The sequence below is a fragment of the Typopeltis vanoorti genome, chromosome 26 (assembly GCF_054136105.1).
Source record: "Typopeltis vanoorti isolate ZY-2024b chromosome 26, IOZ_Tvanoo_1.0, whole genome shotgun sequence".
NCBI classification, from domain to species: domain Eukaryota; kingdom Metazoa; phylum Arthropoda; class Arachnida; order Uropygi; family Thelyphonidae; genus Typopeltis; species Typopeltis vanoorti.
In genome coordinates, this window is record NC_143574.1 from 28,276,272 (window position 1) to 28,293,994 (window position 17,723).

Below are 17,723 nucleotides of genomic sequence, written 5' to 3' on the forward strand. Positions count from 1 at the left end.
AAAAATACTTAAATGATGCAATATCAGAATGTGTCCTGAGAGTTCAAAAAATAAATAGCATAGGAGGGAAATGGATGTGTAATCGTATCAAGCTAGAGATTCATGTGTATAATGATGATGTACTTTATGAAAATTATAAGCAGCTGGCCAGAAGAGTCACAACTGCTGTACAGAGCATGAGTATGAAAAGAAACTGGGCAAGCTAAAGACAATCCCAGAGAATTCTATCGATATGCTGCAAATAAAAAAAAGAATAAATATGAAAGAATAACTCTAGTGAATGCAGATGTTGTGAGGGTGAAAGGTGCAGAAGAGATTGTTCAACTAATGAGTGTCCATTTTGCTAAAAGCTATCAACCTGCAATATCGAGCTCACTGCTACCTCTTCACTGGATGTAGAAACTCAGGTGTATGAGGAGAAAGTATTAGAGCACAAACTGAATAAGAATTCAGCAATAGGGACTGATGGGATATCAGCACAGATGCTAAAAGAGTATTCAGCTCCTTTGACCAGTCTATATAATTTGAGTCAGAGAACAGGAAAGATTCTGAGTGAGAAGTAGATGCAGTTAATGAAAGTGGAAAAACTTTCAACATCTAAAATTAATGAAAGTTTTTTCACTTGGTTTATACTATAAATTAAAGATGCCAAGAAATTATATCCTTGGTGTCATCCTTTATCCAAGTGTAAGCAAACAAAGTTTGCACATGAAGTCACTTCATGACTGAGCTACTTGTATGTAGAGGCTAATGACTTCATATCACTTATCGTAGTATCCCATAATGCAATGCACATATCCTTATGAACGTGTATAATGCTATAAATTAATGGAAGGGCCACTGCCTAGACCAGTTTCAACTTTTATTGCAGTCTCATCAGTGGGAGCCAGACCCTGAAGTGATACCAAGAATATAACTTCTTGGCACAGATCAAAGACTGTAGACCACAGATATGAAAGTTCTAAGAAAAATAGGAGAGTGAATACATAGCATTTGTGGTCTGAAAGTGGTCTTAGAATTCTAAAACTACAAATAATAAATCTAAGCTTTATAGTAATGGAACTTCCTTTTTCCCCTTTACCAGTCTATATGGAATAAGAAAGGCTTAGGATTATTTGTTAGTTAAAACATTTTTAAATTAGAAAGAGTAATAAATCAAAATCAAACATACCTGGATATACTATGGACTATATACTACATCAGCCTAATTTGCAAATCAGGCTGATGGTGATATTTTTTGTGCAAAATTTAAAATATAGCCAAAAAATATTGGAAACAATGTTGAACATCAAATACACGAGATATATCAAATAGTAGGAATAAAACAAAATTTAAAGAAGGCAGTGAATTTAAATATTATGAATTTAAAAAAAAAATTATGAGCTTAAACTGAAAACCTGTAGTAAACATCAGCTAACAGTATAATGTGCTGGTGGTGATAAAAAAAAAATAAATAAATAAAAAAAATTAGTTATAAGCTTTCTAAATAACTAAATTGTATGGTTCACTATGTAAAAATATATTATTATGGTTGGTTGGTTCAAGAGTAAGGGTACCCCCAATAATAGTTTTATTTTTTAATTGTCATGAAGCCAAGATCAGATAGGGTCAAAAAGTTGATTAGTTTTTGTCACTAGAAATGCTGAGTTTATGTAATAAACCAGCATAACTGGTTTATGTAATTGGATTTCCAAGAAAATGAAAACAGTCACACTGCTCAGAATATAGTAATAAGAACTAGTCAGTATGCAATAAATATGCAAAGACTACTACTAATTTTATCCTTATGGCACTTAAATTTCATACCAGCTGGGGAGTCGCCTGGTTAAACAAGGCCCCTGTTGTTTTCGCCAGGGAACCAGGGCGAACAGCGAAAAGTCAGCTACTGGAACAAATCTGAAAGCACACCCCAACTCAACATCACCAGAGTTAAAGATCGGTATTATCAACATAAGAAGCCTGAATAGCAAAGAAATGGAGCTAGCTGAGGAATTAGATAAGTACCAGATCGACATAATAGGGGTGACTGAAACAAAAAAAAGACCAAAACTGGTGAGATCTTTCTGAGCAATAAATACAAAATGTTATATTCAGGCAATGACAATCAAGGAAATGAAGGAGTAGCCATAGTATTCAACACAAAATACAAGGCTAATCTTCTTGAATGGCAGGCAGTCTCAAGTAGAGTGATGTGGGCAAATAAGAGAATGGGGAACTGGACAATGAGACTTATTTGTGCCTATGGTCCCACAGAAGATTCTACTAAGGTAGAAGTGGAGGAATTTTTTGAGGCTTTAGAAAAAGCAACTGACACAATGAAAAAGGAAAAGTTGGTCCTTGTTGGGGATCTAAATAGCAGAGTAGGAAATGATTGTCAGGCATACAAAAATATTTTGGGAAAATTTGGAGAAAAGAGCAAAGCTAATAATAATGGCAAATATCTGTTGGATTTCTGCTCAGCACATGGACTGGTTATTACTAACACCGTGTTCCAACATAAAAATGTGCACAAATTCACATGGAGAGAAGAGGCAAGGAATAAGAAACGCCTCATTGATGTTGATAGTGATGTTTTCTCCCTGGTGCAGGACACCAGAGTGTACAGAGGATTTGAAATTGGAAGTGATCACTATTTAGTCTTGAGCAGGATAAAATTGAATTTCATATTGAAAAGAATAACATGTAAGAAAGTTTTAAAGCGAATAAAAGTTGAGCAGCTCTCAGACGTGAACTATAGACTAAAATACACAAAGATTATTGAAGAAAAAATGAAAGAGTTTGAGAACAGGAATCCAACCTTGGAGATTCAGTGGCAAGCCTTGAAGAAAGCCCTGATTGATTCAGCTAGAGAGGCATGTGGTGAAGTTGTCTGCAAGGATAGGAAAATTAGAACTTCAACACACGAATTTAAAGAGGCAGTGAAGGAAAAGAAGAAAGCATAACAAACATTCTGGCAAATAAGTCAGCTTGTGCTCTTAGAGAATACAGAGACAAATGTAAGAAATCTAAACAGTGTGTAAAACTAGCTAAACAAAAGTCATGGGAGGACTTTGGTAAGAACATAGAAAATAAATATCAAAAAGGTGGCAAAATATTCTGGAGGTTGTTGAAGAAGCTTAGGAATGGAAGAAATAGTGCTGTAAAAGGAGTTAGAGATGATAAAGGTGACATGAAAACAGGAGAAAAAGATATCCTTGAAGTATGGAGTAATTATTTTGAAAAACTGCTAAATGAAACAAGCAGTGTTGACAGCACAGTGATAAAACACACTGACCAGGCATGCAGTCAGGAATACATATCCATAAAAAAGTCTTACAGTGGCTGCACTGCATAGTTCAGAATGCCTGGACAGAGGGACGGATTCCCGATGATTGGAGTAGAGCTCTCATAGTACCCATATATAAAAAGGGAAATAAAACTGCATGTGAGAATTACAGAGCTATATCCTTACTTGAGTGTTCCTGTTAAGATCTATGCAAGTATACTTGAGAAACGGTTCAGAAGAATTGTGGAAGAAAAGCTTGGTGAAGAACAAGCTGGATTCAGGCCAAATAGAGGATGTCAGGATCAGATCTTCACTTTACGACAAATAGTGGAGAAAGCATGGGAATATAACAAAGATCTGTATTTAAGTTTTGTCGATTTGGAAAAGGCATATGACAAGGTGCCAAGAGAGAAGCTATTCGATATGCTACAGTTATATGGTGTCAGTGGGGCATTATATGAAGCAAATACTTTATTTGAGTTGTAAGCCAGCAGTTAGAATTGAAGGAAGTACAGGAAGATGGTTTAATGTTAAATCTGGTGTGAGACAAGGATGTACATTATCCCCTCTGTTATTCATTATCTATATGGATCACATTATGAAGGAAAGTGGTATTAAACATGATCTCAAAATTGGAGATGGTAATGTCAGCTCTTTGCTTTATGGGACAATGTTATACTTCTAAATAAATCTGCTACAAGTTTGCAAGATTCCCTGACTAAATTGAATAACTGTTGTAATAGATATGGTATGAAGGTCAGCAATAATAAGACAAAGACAATGAAAATAGGCAGAATCATTGAAAATGTCAACTGTGTTGTGAATGGAGAACCTGTGGAACAAGTAAAACATTTCAGCTACTTAGGCACGATTTTTAGTGAAGATGGTAAATTAAATATGGAAATAGACAACAGAATCAGCAAAGCTGGTATGGCGGGTAGTCAATTGAATAAATTCATATGGAATAAGAGAGAAATTAGTCTGAACACTAAATTAGCTGTATACAAGACAGTGTTCAAACCAGTTTTAACTTATGGATCTGAGAGCTGGGTCAGAAGTAAAACACTTGACAAAAGACTAGAAACCACAGATATGAGAGTCCTGAGAAAGATTATAGGTGTGAACAGATGGCATCGATGGCAACATCATATTAAAAACGAGGATATTAGGAAAGAACTTAACATTGTCAGCATCCAGGAATTCGTTAGCAGAGCTAATCTCAGGTGGTATGGTCACTTAAACAGAATGGGCGAGGAAAGATTAGCAAAACAAGTGTTCTCTGCCAGGTTGGCAGGAAAACGACCCAGAGGAAGACCAAGATATAGTTGATTGATATGGTACAAAGTGCCTTAGACGATCGAAATATAAGATCTGATAATGTTGAAGTCTTGACAAGTAACAGACTGATTTGGAAGAAAATTGTAGATAGGAAGTTAGTAATGATGTAAATTTTCATGTAGTACTATCATATCCTGTACACCCCTTGAGGGTACATGGCAGGAATTTCATGACGATGATGATGATGATGATGCACTTAACTAAGATAAACTACTCTCTTTACTCTCCAGCTGAATACCTTCATCTAGTGAACTATGTGTCAAGCTCATAAGTAGTTTACTATAAAGATTACAAAAGGAGCAGCATGAACCATAAGTTCATACACAATATAAAATACTCATAAGTATGTTTTTTAATCTGATGACAACTCCACCAAAACAACCATCACACTGTCATTTATATTGCTAACTGATCATGATTACCATAGATTTTTAATTTCTTAGTTCAAAATGTTTTTTTTTTTTATAAATTCATTGCCTTCTTAATTTTGCTTTATTTACAGTTTTATTCCTACTTTTTGATATATCTTTGCTCATGTATTTGATGTTTGCCTTCCCCATTGTTTTCCATTCTTACATTATTTTTTAGCCCAATTTTAAATTCTGCACTAAATAACACTGTCATCCTGATCTCTTCATATAATACAGGTATGTCTTAATTTTTACTTTTGTTTTATTAATTTTTAATTAATAAAGTTTCTGATAAAATGATAAAATTCTTTATCATTTCTACACTATTATATTCAGCTGGCACCTATCCCCATATTCAGCTTATGCAAAAAAAGGAGATAAATGTGTGCCATCAAACTAGCAATCCATTGTGCTTGCCTCAGTGCTGTCTAAAGCAGATCACTGACATTTAAACATCTAGAGAAATGTCAACTAATCAGTGACCAACAATATAGATTCTACTTGTCAAGATCTGCAGCTACATCATCCACCTCTGGACATGTGACTTGGAAAGGTTTGGAAAAATCCTTCTTTTGTATTTAGCATTTGATAGGGTCTAGCATAGGACTCCTCAGCAAATTTCCATATTATCTACCTTCCATCTTTTGCAGTTAGATCACCAATTTGCTTGGGGTGTGTGTAATGGAGGATGTTTTGTCTTCAGCTTTTCCTACTAATGCAGGTGTTCCTTAGGGTCATTATTTCACTCATTACCTCTTTCTCATATATGTAAAAAATCATATTTTGCTGAAGACAGTGCTTTTCATTCCTTATACTAATATGACATCTTGCAGTGTTCATGCATCGCAATCTTCAAGAACTTATATGACCAATGCTCTAAACACTGATCTCCATACCATTCTTCAATGAGATTATGACAACCTAATCACCTTCAGTGTTTCTGAAATTTCTCTCTCTCTCTCTCTATATATATATATCTTTTAAAGACAATCAAGGAAAAGAAGGAGTAGCCATAGTATTCAACACAAAATACGAGGCTAATCTTCTTGAATGGCAGTCAGTCTCAAGTAGAGTAATGTGGGCAAATATGAGAATGGGGAACTGGACAATGAGACTTATTTGTGCCTATGGTCCCACAGAAGGTTCTACTAAGGTAGAAGTGGAGGAATTTTTTGAGGCTTTAGAAAAAGCAACTGACACAATGAAAATGGAAAAGTTGGTCCTTGTTGGGGATCTAAATAGCAGAGTAGGAAATGATTGTGAGACATACAAAAATATTTTGGGAAAATTTGGAGAAAAGAGCAAAGCTAATAATAATGGCAAATATCTGTTGGATTTCTGCTCAGGACATGGACTGGTTATTACTAACACCATGTTCCAACATAAAAATGTGCACAAATTCACATGGAGAGAAGAGGCTAGGAATAAGAAAAGTCTCATTGACTATGTTATTGTTGATAGTGATGTTTTCTCCCTGGTGCAGGACACCAGAGTGTACAGAGGATTTGAAATTGGAAGTGATCACTATTTAGTCTTGAGCAGGATAAAATTGAATTTCATATTGAAAAGAATAACATGTAAGAAAGTTTTAAAGCGAATAAAAGTTGAGCAGCTCTCAGATGCGAACTGTAGACTAAAATACAGAAATATTATTGAAAAGAAAATGAAAGAGTTTGAGAACAGGAATCAAACCTTGGAGATTCAGTGGCAAACTCTGAAGGAAACATTGATTGATTCTGCCAGAGAGGCATGTGGTGAGGTTGTGTGCAAGGATAAAAAAATCAGAACTCCCTGGTGGACACAGGAAGTTAAAGAGGCAGTGAAGGAAAAGAAGAAAGCATACCAAAAGTTCCTGGCAAATAAGTCAGCTTGTGTTCTTAGAGAATAGAGAGACAAATGTAAGAAAGCCAAACACTTTGTAAAACTAGCTAAAAAAAAGTCATGAAAGGATTTTGGCAAGAATATAGAAAATAAATATCAAGAAGGTGGCAAAATATTCTGGAGGTTGTTGAAGAAGCTTAGGAATGGAGGAAAGAGTGGTGTAAAAGGAATTAGAGATGATAAAGGTGACATGAAAACAGGAGAAAAAGATATCCTTGAAGTATGGAGTAATTACTTCGAAAAACTGCTAAAGGAAACAAGCAGTGATGACAGCACAGTGATAAAAAACACTGACCAGGCATGCAGTCAGGAATACATATCCATACTTGAAGTAGAAAAAGCCATCAAAGGCTTGAAATGTGGAAAGGCAGCAGGAGTAGATGATATTCGACCAGAAATGCTGAAGTATGGTGGTATAAGAGTCTTACAGTGGCTGCACTGCATAGTTCAGAAAGCCTGGACAGAGGGACGAATTCCCGATGATTGGAGTAGAGCTCTCATAGTACCCATATATAAAAAGGGAAATAAAACTGAATGTGAGAATTACAGAGGTATTTCCCTACTGAGTGTTCCTGGCAAGATCTATGCAAGTATACTTGAGAAACGGTTGAGAAGAATTGTGGAAGAAAAGCTTGGTGAAGAACAAGCTGGATTCAGGCCAAATAGAGGCTGTCAGGATCAGATCTTCACTTTACGACAAATAGTCGAGAAAGCATGGGAATATAACAAAGATCTGTATTTAAGTTTTGTCGATTTGGAAAAGGCATATGACAAGGTGCCAAGAGAGAAGCTATTCAATACGCTGCAGTTATATGGTGTCAATGGGGCATTATATCAAGCAATACTTAGTCTTTATTTGAGATGTGAGTCAGCAGTTAGAATTGAAGGAAGTACAGGAAGATGGTTTAATGTTAAATCTGGTGTGAGACAAGGATGTACATTATCCCCTCTGTTATTCATTATCTATATGGATCACATTATGAAGGAAAGTGGTATTAAACCTGATATCAAAATTGGAGATGTTAATGTCAGCTCTTTGCTTTATGCGGATGATGTTATACTTCTAAATAAATCCGCTACAAGTCTGCAAGATTCTCTGACTAAATTGAATAGCTGTTGTAATAGATATGGTATGAAGGTCAGCAATAAAAAGTCAAAGACAATGAAAATAGGCAGAATCATTGAAAATGTCAACTGTGTTGTGAATGGAGAACCTGTGGAACAAGTAAAACATTTCAGCTACTTAGGCACAATTTTTACTGAAGATGGTAAACTAAATATAGAAATAGACAACAGAATCAGCAAAGCTGGTATCGTGGGAAGTCAATTGAATAAATTCATATGGAATAAGAAAGAAATTAGTCGGAACACTAAATTAGCTGTATACAAGACAGTGTTCAAACCAGTTTTAACTTATGGATCTGAGAGCTGGGTCAGAAGTAAAACACTTGACCAAAGACTAGAGACCGCAGATATGAGAGTCCTGAGAAAGATTAGAGGCGTGAACAGATGGCATCAATGGCAATATCATATTAAAAATGAGGATATTAGGAAAGAACTTGACATTGTCAGCATCCAGGAATGCGTTAGCAGAGCTAATCTCAGATGGTATGGTCACTTAAATAGAATGGGAGAGGAAAGATTAGCAAAACAAGTGTTCTCTGCCAGGTTGGCAGGAAAACGACCCAGAGGAAGACCAAGATATAGGTGGATTGATACAGTACAAAGTGCCTTAGACGATAGAAATATAAGATCTGATAATGTTGGAGTCTTGACAAGTAACAGACTGATTTGGAGGAAAATTTTAGATAGGAAGTTAGTAATGATGTAATTTTTTCATGTAGTACTGTCATATCCTGAACACCCCTTGAGGGTACATGGCAGGAATTTGATGATGATGATGATGATCTTTTAAAGACCTTAGTTTTTCACCCCTTTACCGTTTGATAATGCTCAACTCAATACTCGGGATTAAATCTTGCCTTCTCACACTGATGCTTACCCTGCCTTTCCTGGCACAAACAACATTTCTGGCTTCCAAAAAATCTTGTCATCCTCTCTTTTTTTTTCCTTTTTTTTTTTTTTTCCCCCTTTCTGCTTAAGATGTTACTTTCCATCTGAGCTGTGAACTCAGTGCAAATCCTAAATCTGCCCACTACTGGAATACCACTCTTATATTTGGAGTGGTGCACCTGTAAAACTCAAATTTCTTGATGTTGTTTAGAAAAGGACAGTTCAGCTAATTGACAACTTCTCTCTTAGGCTACTATCTCACAGATAGTCAGTTTCCTCATTGTATCTTGTCTACAGGTATTTCCATGGGTGCTTTTCAGTGTAGTTTACATCCCTCAACCCATTTCCACTGAAACTACAATAACTGGCTAACATTCATTTACAGTTAAATTGATAACCCCTAAAACCTGCTATTCATTTAAATAACCTATCGTTTAACATTAATAAACAGCTACATTCGCATGATGTAATCATGACTACTTTGATCAGGCTTGATCTGAGGACAGATCTACCCTCTAACCCAGCCTCCAAAACAGGTTGCTGGTTCATCCTGCTATGAATGTGAATGTTTGTGAATATCTTGAGGGAGGAGATAAATTGCATCACCCGAGTGTGGAGCCATTGCTCTGCTTATTGGATACCTGAAGCAGTTGAAAGTTTCATGTTTGATCTCTAGAGTAAGAATTTGTGGACTATGTAAAAAAAATAAATAAAAATACAAAAAAAATATATAATTAATTAATTTTAACAAAATGGAAAAAACTGCTTTGGCCACTCATGATACAAAAATATAATTAAGTTTAAAACCTCTCATAGGTGTTGGCCACGTAAAAAACTTAAATGTTTTGCTAATGTGTTTAGTTTGGTATTCACTAGTTAAATAATGGACTGACGGAAGTACTATATTAGTACACATTCAGTCAAAGAATTGTATTTTCTGCTTACTAAAGTATTTTCTTACCTGTGCATTCAAATAATGGTATTTGTTTGTTTGTTAGATTCTCAATCTTTGCCAAGCATTAAATGAATCCAGATCTCCTATGCAGCTTGTACAGATGCCTTGTGTTATCGTTGAAAGAAAAAAAAATAAGGCAAATTCATTATCAGAAGGTTTCACACAAAGTTTCCAGAGAAGAACTCCATTCTTTAAATGTTGTTAAGGATAAAAACTGACGTCTAGAAGTCCTAAAATATTAACTGGTTTAACAAGGTTGAACATGGAATTGGCAGAGGTTTAAATCAAAGTTTGATAATCAGAAGAGAGTGGTCAAACGATTCTGTGATAGAAGCTAGTCATATATTTTTTATTTAATTCATTTTGCATATAATGATAAATGAGTTAAAGAAATTTGAGATAACAAAAAGGCTGTTATCAGAAAATGAAGAAATATTGGGTAGTTAATATGCATTTGTTTGTTTGATTTGAGAATTTAATATAAGTTATGGTAAGAATTAATTTTTTTCCCCCAGATTTTTATATATTTTCATATGTTAGTAAATAAAATAAGATAATTAATCAGTTCTGTTAAGATAAAAATGTGAACTATTTGGAGATACTGAAATGAAAAATATAACTTCAGTCAGCTCTCATTATAACGAGCACCACTATAATGAATTCACTCACCATAGCAAACTACCAACCAAAAAAGTTCTAGCTAAACTCCTATATTATCAAACTGTTTCTTTTGATTCCCACAAGTTTGCTATACTAAGAGTTTACTGTATGGTTCAATTTTTACTTATAGTATAGTATGTATTTGAGTTGTGTTAATGAACTTGACCTTGTGATCTCTTATTGATTGAGGTGTCTGATTTCATTAATATAAAATTACAACTATATACCAAACTAAGATAGATTTATCTTGTAAATTTATGTAAATTTTAAGCTCTGTATTATAGTCATGCATCTAAAAAACTTTTTAAAAAATGTTAAAACATTTTAAGATTATGCTATTAAAAGAAACTATAAACTATTCTTTTGGACTACTCTTTTGAGTTTTCAGTATTAATAGTCTTAATATTAGTATGCTAGTTTGTCTTATAAAAGTGGCATATACAGAATTTTACTAAGGAGTTGGGGGTAACTGTCTTTTGTACTTTCAGCTATCAATATACTATAAACTAGTAACAAACATCTAATCCAGTGATGAAATTACCAAAACGAATGATGAGTTAGTATGTGATCTGTCTTTTGGTATATATAATGCTTTCTTTGGAGTGGGATGCCCAGTCCCTATTCCTCCCTCTGCATACACTAGGGAAATATGTGCTACTGCATATATGCATTTTTTAACGTAAAAGCGTATATTGATCTCAGACACCACATCATATTTCAAATACTTTTTTTTTAAATTTAAATAGTAAATTAATCTATGTTGGAAACTTGGCTTTCACCAAATTCAAAAATGATGAACCCCCAATAAATCCTTAGTGCAGTGTACAGGTCATATAAATAAAATTACATCCAGTTAAATGAATTCATTCCAGTAATGTTTGACATGTTAAGTAGAGAATATTTGTAAAAGAAATTGTGACTATAGATTCACTGAGTTATTATTATCAGAATGCAATTTAACAAAAACTCTGTAATGATAGAAGTTATCACTTGAGTTAATTCATAAGGAGAATTAGAAAACATTTATTTAGTTCAAATTTCACTAATGTATAATTTAAATGAAGTGTATTTATTCTTTGGTTAATTTTTTATGTGTTTTTCATTTTATTTATAGAAAAGTTGGACCACTGATGTAATTTAAGCCAATTAGTGTATAGAATCAATTAAGAGTAGTTTTTATATTTACATAATGAACTAGTGGAAACAGATGCTCAATAATCATTGTACAGCTTTAATTTAAATATATGTTTAGTTTCTAAAATTATTTACAAATTAAAGTTTTAGCAGATTTTTCTGAAATATAGATATTTGTGTTAATATTTGATTTTTTGAAGTTGTTACATCTTTTTAATTTTATTTATTATTGTTGGATTTTTTCCCCTTCCATAAAGTTTTTTTAATATTAATGCCAAAGACAAATCCACAAAATTAAGCAAAGAAGTATTATATAATCAGAATGAGATAAACAGTCAAATAATTTTTTTGTATGTCACTTTGTTCTGTAAGATACAAGATAAACATTGCCTTTATTTCTTACCCATATCTTTGTATAAAATCTTTCCTATCTAGTATATTGCTGGTGTTAATTATTTAGGAGAGTGCAAAACGAACCTTAATATATTTAATGTGTATATATTTATATAAGAGATGAAATGCAAGACATTTGTGAATATTTTTATAATAGATTACATTAAAATGAGTTTTGAGATCTTCATGAGCATTAGACGGTACTATATTTACTTGAGTCTAAATGTAAATGTCCAATCTCTTCCACCTTCCCTTTCAAGAGATCAAGAAATTTAAACTGATGTGCATATTTAGTACAAGCTTCTGAAATATGCTCACTTAGACTTGTGGTATTGCCATGAACAGTGCTTTCTTAATAGTAATATGAAGTACTGTGTTTCTTCGTTCGATTTTATATAATTATTCATTAGAGTTATAAGTCGCCGATTAATTGAGAATGTCATAAAACTAATAAGTGTTGTAATGATATTGAATTCTTTGAAGAGACAAAAAAAAAAAGTTGGACATAAAATTTGATGTGCCAAAAAGAGTGTTTGTCACTGATTAAAAAAAAATAAGAGTTCGGTTATTTCTTTTAAACAAGAATGAGAAGTTCAGTAGACTGGAAATGGAAATGAGAAAATTTTCTATTATAGTGCCTTTGAAGAGTTCTCTGTTAAGATATCCAACTTTACCTATCACCTGCAACATTTTGGCTGTTAAAAGTGGAGAAACATTGGCATCTAAATGGTTGCAGTATTATTAAGTGATACACATCCATTTAGAATGGGTACCATGTTGTCATTTTTATAGCGCATTTTAGTATATCCTGTAATGTAGCATGACTTAAATTTTTAGTGTACATTTTGTTATTCTCCTAAAAAAAACTCCTGCCATTCATTTATAAATGATTTTGTCCTGCGAAAATTGGGTGCAAGATTAGATTCAAGTAAATACAGTGAAATGCTTTTAATTATGTACACTTAATTGCATGGCTGTGGTTAGTGTATTTTTCTTGATATTTTATTTGCATAAATACCCTGATTTCTGATAGTTTTTTTTGCGAGTCATTCATAAAAATAATATATCAAGTGTAAGGTTGATATGTGTTTGGTTTAATTTTTCTTTTAATAGCGAGTATTTTCTTCTGATCTTAAACTAATGCAATTTAAATTATACATTCAGTTATGAAACAGGAAAAAAGTTTTTCAATGTATGCAAAGTGCTTCAGAGAATTAAATAGTGTGAAAAGTTGTGGAATATTAGCATTATGTGGTTAAAATAGAAATAGCTACATATGCTCTTTGCAATTAGTTGTATTATAACTTTTATAGTTGTGTACATTACAATTTAGAAAATTTTATAAGTGAGCAGTATGTACCGATTTTAATAAATACAAATGCGATGGCTCTCTGTAAAATGTGGACAACCAGTTGATTTTACAGCTGAATTTACAATAATAGAATGGTAGTGATTTTTAGTATATTTCTTACTTCTCCAGCTTTATAAATCAACTCATGTACATGTTAATTCCTTCTGAAAATACTGTATTATAATAATAATAATAAAAGTTAATTGTGCATCATTGTTGGGTAAACCTAGCTAGTTTCAAAAATTTATAGTTTATGAAACAGTTTTTTATCACTTTATATTTAAAGTGATGGATCTTTCAAAGGCAGTTTTAAAACTTTATGAATGTATTATATATGCAAATCAAAATTTGCTTTAATTCTGTGTCAAATATAATTTAAATTCATCTCATCTCATTTTCCTACTTTCACTGTTATAACTTTGGTAAATTTATATCTGTATATTAAGCACAGTTATTAATGTAGATGTCAAAATATTTCTAAATCTAATTATGATTCAACTTTATATTTTAAAGTTTGGTTAAGGCTTATTTGTTTTTCTTATAGTCAGTACCTTAACACATTTTGCTCATATATTAAATGTCTGCTCGGTGGAAGGAATTATGTTGGCCATTTATAGCTATAGACTTACAAGACATCACACAAGTCAATTTATGAAATTGTTCTCTGCACTTGGGAAAAAAGTAGTTTCATTACTCTTCTTATCCTACAGGTAAGTGTTGGTTGATACATAAAAGTTAAATAAAATAAATTAAAATGAGGGTTTTTCTTTTTAAATCAGTCCCACACATATTAGAGTTGAAGTTACAATACTACCAGGTAGGACATACTAAAGATTAGATGTTACCATTTAATGATGTTAAACAGTTTGCCTGTGATAAATTCCCATTGAAAATAATTAAACAAAAAATTAAAAATAGCCTTCCACTGAAATAAAAGAATTTCTTAAAAATACCGCACTCACTGGATGTGAGCTAGCTTGAAGGTATTGATAAGATCTACTTTATTTAATGTGTTAAAAAAAGCTACACACCCATATAAATGTTTGCAAACAACCACGCCTAAAGCTATAGAAAATATCTTTAATTTATAGATCCATAAGATGCCTTCCACCATGTTTCCCAGGTTCCGAAAATTCATTAAAATTTTTGTTTTCTCACATTGAAAAGGTAGTTAAGCAACATCCAGCAGATAAATTATTGTAAATAAATGTGACATTTTAATCATTAACTTACTGTAATTATTATTTATATGCATTGAAATTTATAAATCATTCATATTGTATATATGATATGCATATTATTTTTGATAAAATTTAAACAAAACATTTTGTGGCATGTTTTAATCTTCTGTTCAAATGTCTGTTTTCAAAATTCTCAATTTCCAACAACAAATCGTTTTCTTTATCTTTTGCGTTCTCTTTTTGTAACTTAAATAAGTGTGGTTCTGATTTTTTTATTTTTTTTTTTCATTGGTCTCTAATTTTTTATTCCTTCCTTAAATAGATTTGAAGTGTGAATTATGATAAAGCAATGGGACAAGTTACTTGATATATCATTTTCTCAACTAGAAATAGCTGTGGAAGTTTTCAAAAATTCTAACAATGAAAAAAAAATAAAAATTCTGCTTAACATGTGTTAGATATATTCATTAAGATGCAATTAATTGCTTGACAGACTAGGTTATATAGCAGATGAATCTTAAATTTTATAGCAGACAAAAGTTAATTTTCACACACTTCATACCAGCTACTTCTGACATTCCATTTACTTCTCTGCATGAATAGTTGAGATGGAGTTATAACTTATTATTGTGGCAATATTAACAAAATTTTATTCTGTGTTCCATGACATCAGTAGTAGTCTTTGGATGCTAGGCCCACTTTAATTCTTGTAGAACATTGTTAGTCTGCACATGCTGTAAGTTATAAAATATGCCATGTACTAACTATTTCTCAGCTATAAGCATTTATGGTTTTATGTAAGCATGTTTCAAATATTTATAACTTCCTTTTAGGAAGTGACATTAATTTGTAATATAAATACCTTTTTTTTGTGGAGTAAACTGATATATAGTCCAGTTTCAAATTGGGATATTACTTAATACTTGACGTGTTAAGTTTTGCAACCGAAATTCACATTGACTATTAAATTTGTTATAAAACGGGTTATTTATGTTATATTAGGATAGAGTTAAAACATAATTAAATCAAAAACATTACACTTTTCTTGGAGATTTTCCACGTGTGTAATTATTAAAAAAAAATAATAAAAAATTAGTTCAACAGTCTAAAGATGTTCGTATGATGTTCTTTGATATAGATTTTGGCAAGCATGACTGGGATTCTTGAAAATATTGCCTCTTTCAATTATATAAAAAAATTGTCCAAGTTAAAATGAAATTGTCTTTTATAACTAAAGTTACTTTACAAAATCATTTCGTTCATCAGGTTTTTAAAAGACATGCTAATTCTATATTGAGCAAACATCTGTTTTTATAAATACTCAGTAAGTTACAAGGCAATCTTATAACTCATAACTTGCTTATAACAAACAGCCAGAAAAGTATTAGATTGAAAATTAATAATAAATAAAAAAATAAAGATAATAGATTATTTTTTTAATGCATTGATTTATTATTATAACAAATGATTTAGATTTACTGGAAAAGATTCCTAATATTTAAAAAAGGTATCATTTCGTTGTGAATATATGTAATTTTAAATTTGAAAATATAAATTTCTGTATTCTAATTGAAAAATTGGAACACAGATATGTTTGTACCATAACTGTAAGAATGGAATGTTTGGTATCTAAAAAGAATTACACCAAAGGTGGTAAGAGATGAATTATCAACTTATATTACATTTTCCTTACACGGTTCTGCTGTACCTTAAAATGCCTATTTAATGCTTTATTATACTCCAGTATTAGTTTTGAGGTATTTGCCATGCAACAAATATATTCATATGCACATATAATAAAAAATCTCTAAAATTGCTGTACCTTTTACTAGAAATTGAGTAATTTAAAACGAAACTTTGCTCTTCATAATAAATGATAGATGCTATCTATCGTTATTTACAGAATTATGACTAGAAAGTAATATTGCATTATTGATAGTGTCATTGTTAAACCTTATTAATATTTAATACAACACTGTATTATTTAACTCAGATATAATCCAGGAATCTTTGACAAGTATGTACTTGAAATTCCTGAAAATAAATGTGCAATAAAAGATAATTTGCTATTTATCTGTTTGGTGTTATTTATTACAGCTAAAATTTTATTTTACTTTTGTTGCCAGATAAGATGAAAATTACAGTGTATGTGTGTGTACCCTGGATATGTTGGATAACAAGATTTTCTAAACATTTATTGGAATGATACTTATGCATTACGTACGTATGCATGACAGCTCACATCTGTCAAACTGGTGAATTTCTCTATAAATAAATAAAAAATAATAAATAACACGTGCATATATGTAATATATATATGTAATGGATTTCTTATTTCTGGATATGTTGGTAGTTATTGTTTCTTAGCTGCAGAATTCTGAATAGACACCAAGAACTGGTTATCAGAAACTAGGCAGATCAGCAGTAAGATGGGATGATAAGATGTTATGGACATCTGTTGATGATGAAGTGCTGTTAGGAGTTGTATGACATTACTCCTTTCAAGAACCAATAAACCAGGATTACAATTATTCAGCAATCATTCTCCATGAATCTTATTTGTCAGGTTTCTGATTAATCTTCTCTTATATTTCGATCTTCTAAAGCAGTGCTTCCCAAACTTCTGGAAAAATTAAAATATTTCACGGGCCCCCCCCCTCGAAAAAAAATCGTAATATGTGTTTTAATACTGCTACACAAAAAGCCAATATTAGGTGAAATATTTGAAACTGCAATTCTTAGATTTCTGCTTTGAAATGAAACTTAGATAAATAAGCATATATTTACTAATATTCGTTAAGCACTGAAATACACGAGAAGCAAAATTTGTGAACCCGCACCGATGTGCGATTTTTTTTTCCATTAAAATATAAAAAATAACAAAAAAAAGAAATAATAAATATAATAATAAAAATTAAATACATTTCTTTTAAGATAAAAAAAAATCTGCTTAGTCTTAAAACATTTTCAGTTTGTTTTCATTATTTCATGGCCCCCAAGGGGGCCGCTGCCCGCAGTTTGGGAAGAAGCTAAAATATGTGAACTGTTCTATAGGTTCCTATTTACTTTGTTGCTGTTTTTATATTTTTATCACAGCATTATTTAATGTAGCAAAAGGCTCATGATCAGATTTATTTAAAAA

At 31.9% G+C, this 17,723-nt stretch overlaps 1 protein-coding gene across 3 annotated transcripts in view; it reads left to right on the forward strand.

Annotated features, from left to right (window-relative positions):
• Nucleotides 1-16,654, forward strand: part of LOC150092439 (phosphatidylinositol 4-kinase type 2-beta-like) — a 162,346-nt gene extending 145,692 nt beyond the window's left edge. For all 3 annotated transcript variants that reach the window (XM_090415117.1, XM_090415115.1, XM_090415116.1), the window contains exon 9: nucleotides 9,906-16,654. In XM_090415117.1, coding sequence (XP_090271243.1) covers nucleotides 9,906-10,067 — 162 coding nt within the window. In that variant the 3' untranslated portion in view covers nucleotides 10,068-16,654. The remainder of the gene's footprint in view (nucleotides 1-9,905) is intronic.
• Nucleotides 16,655-17,723: the final 1,069 nt, after the last annotated feature.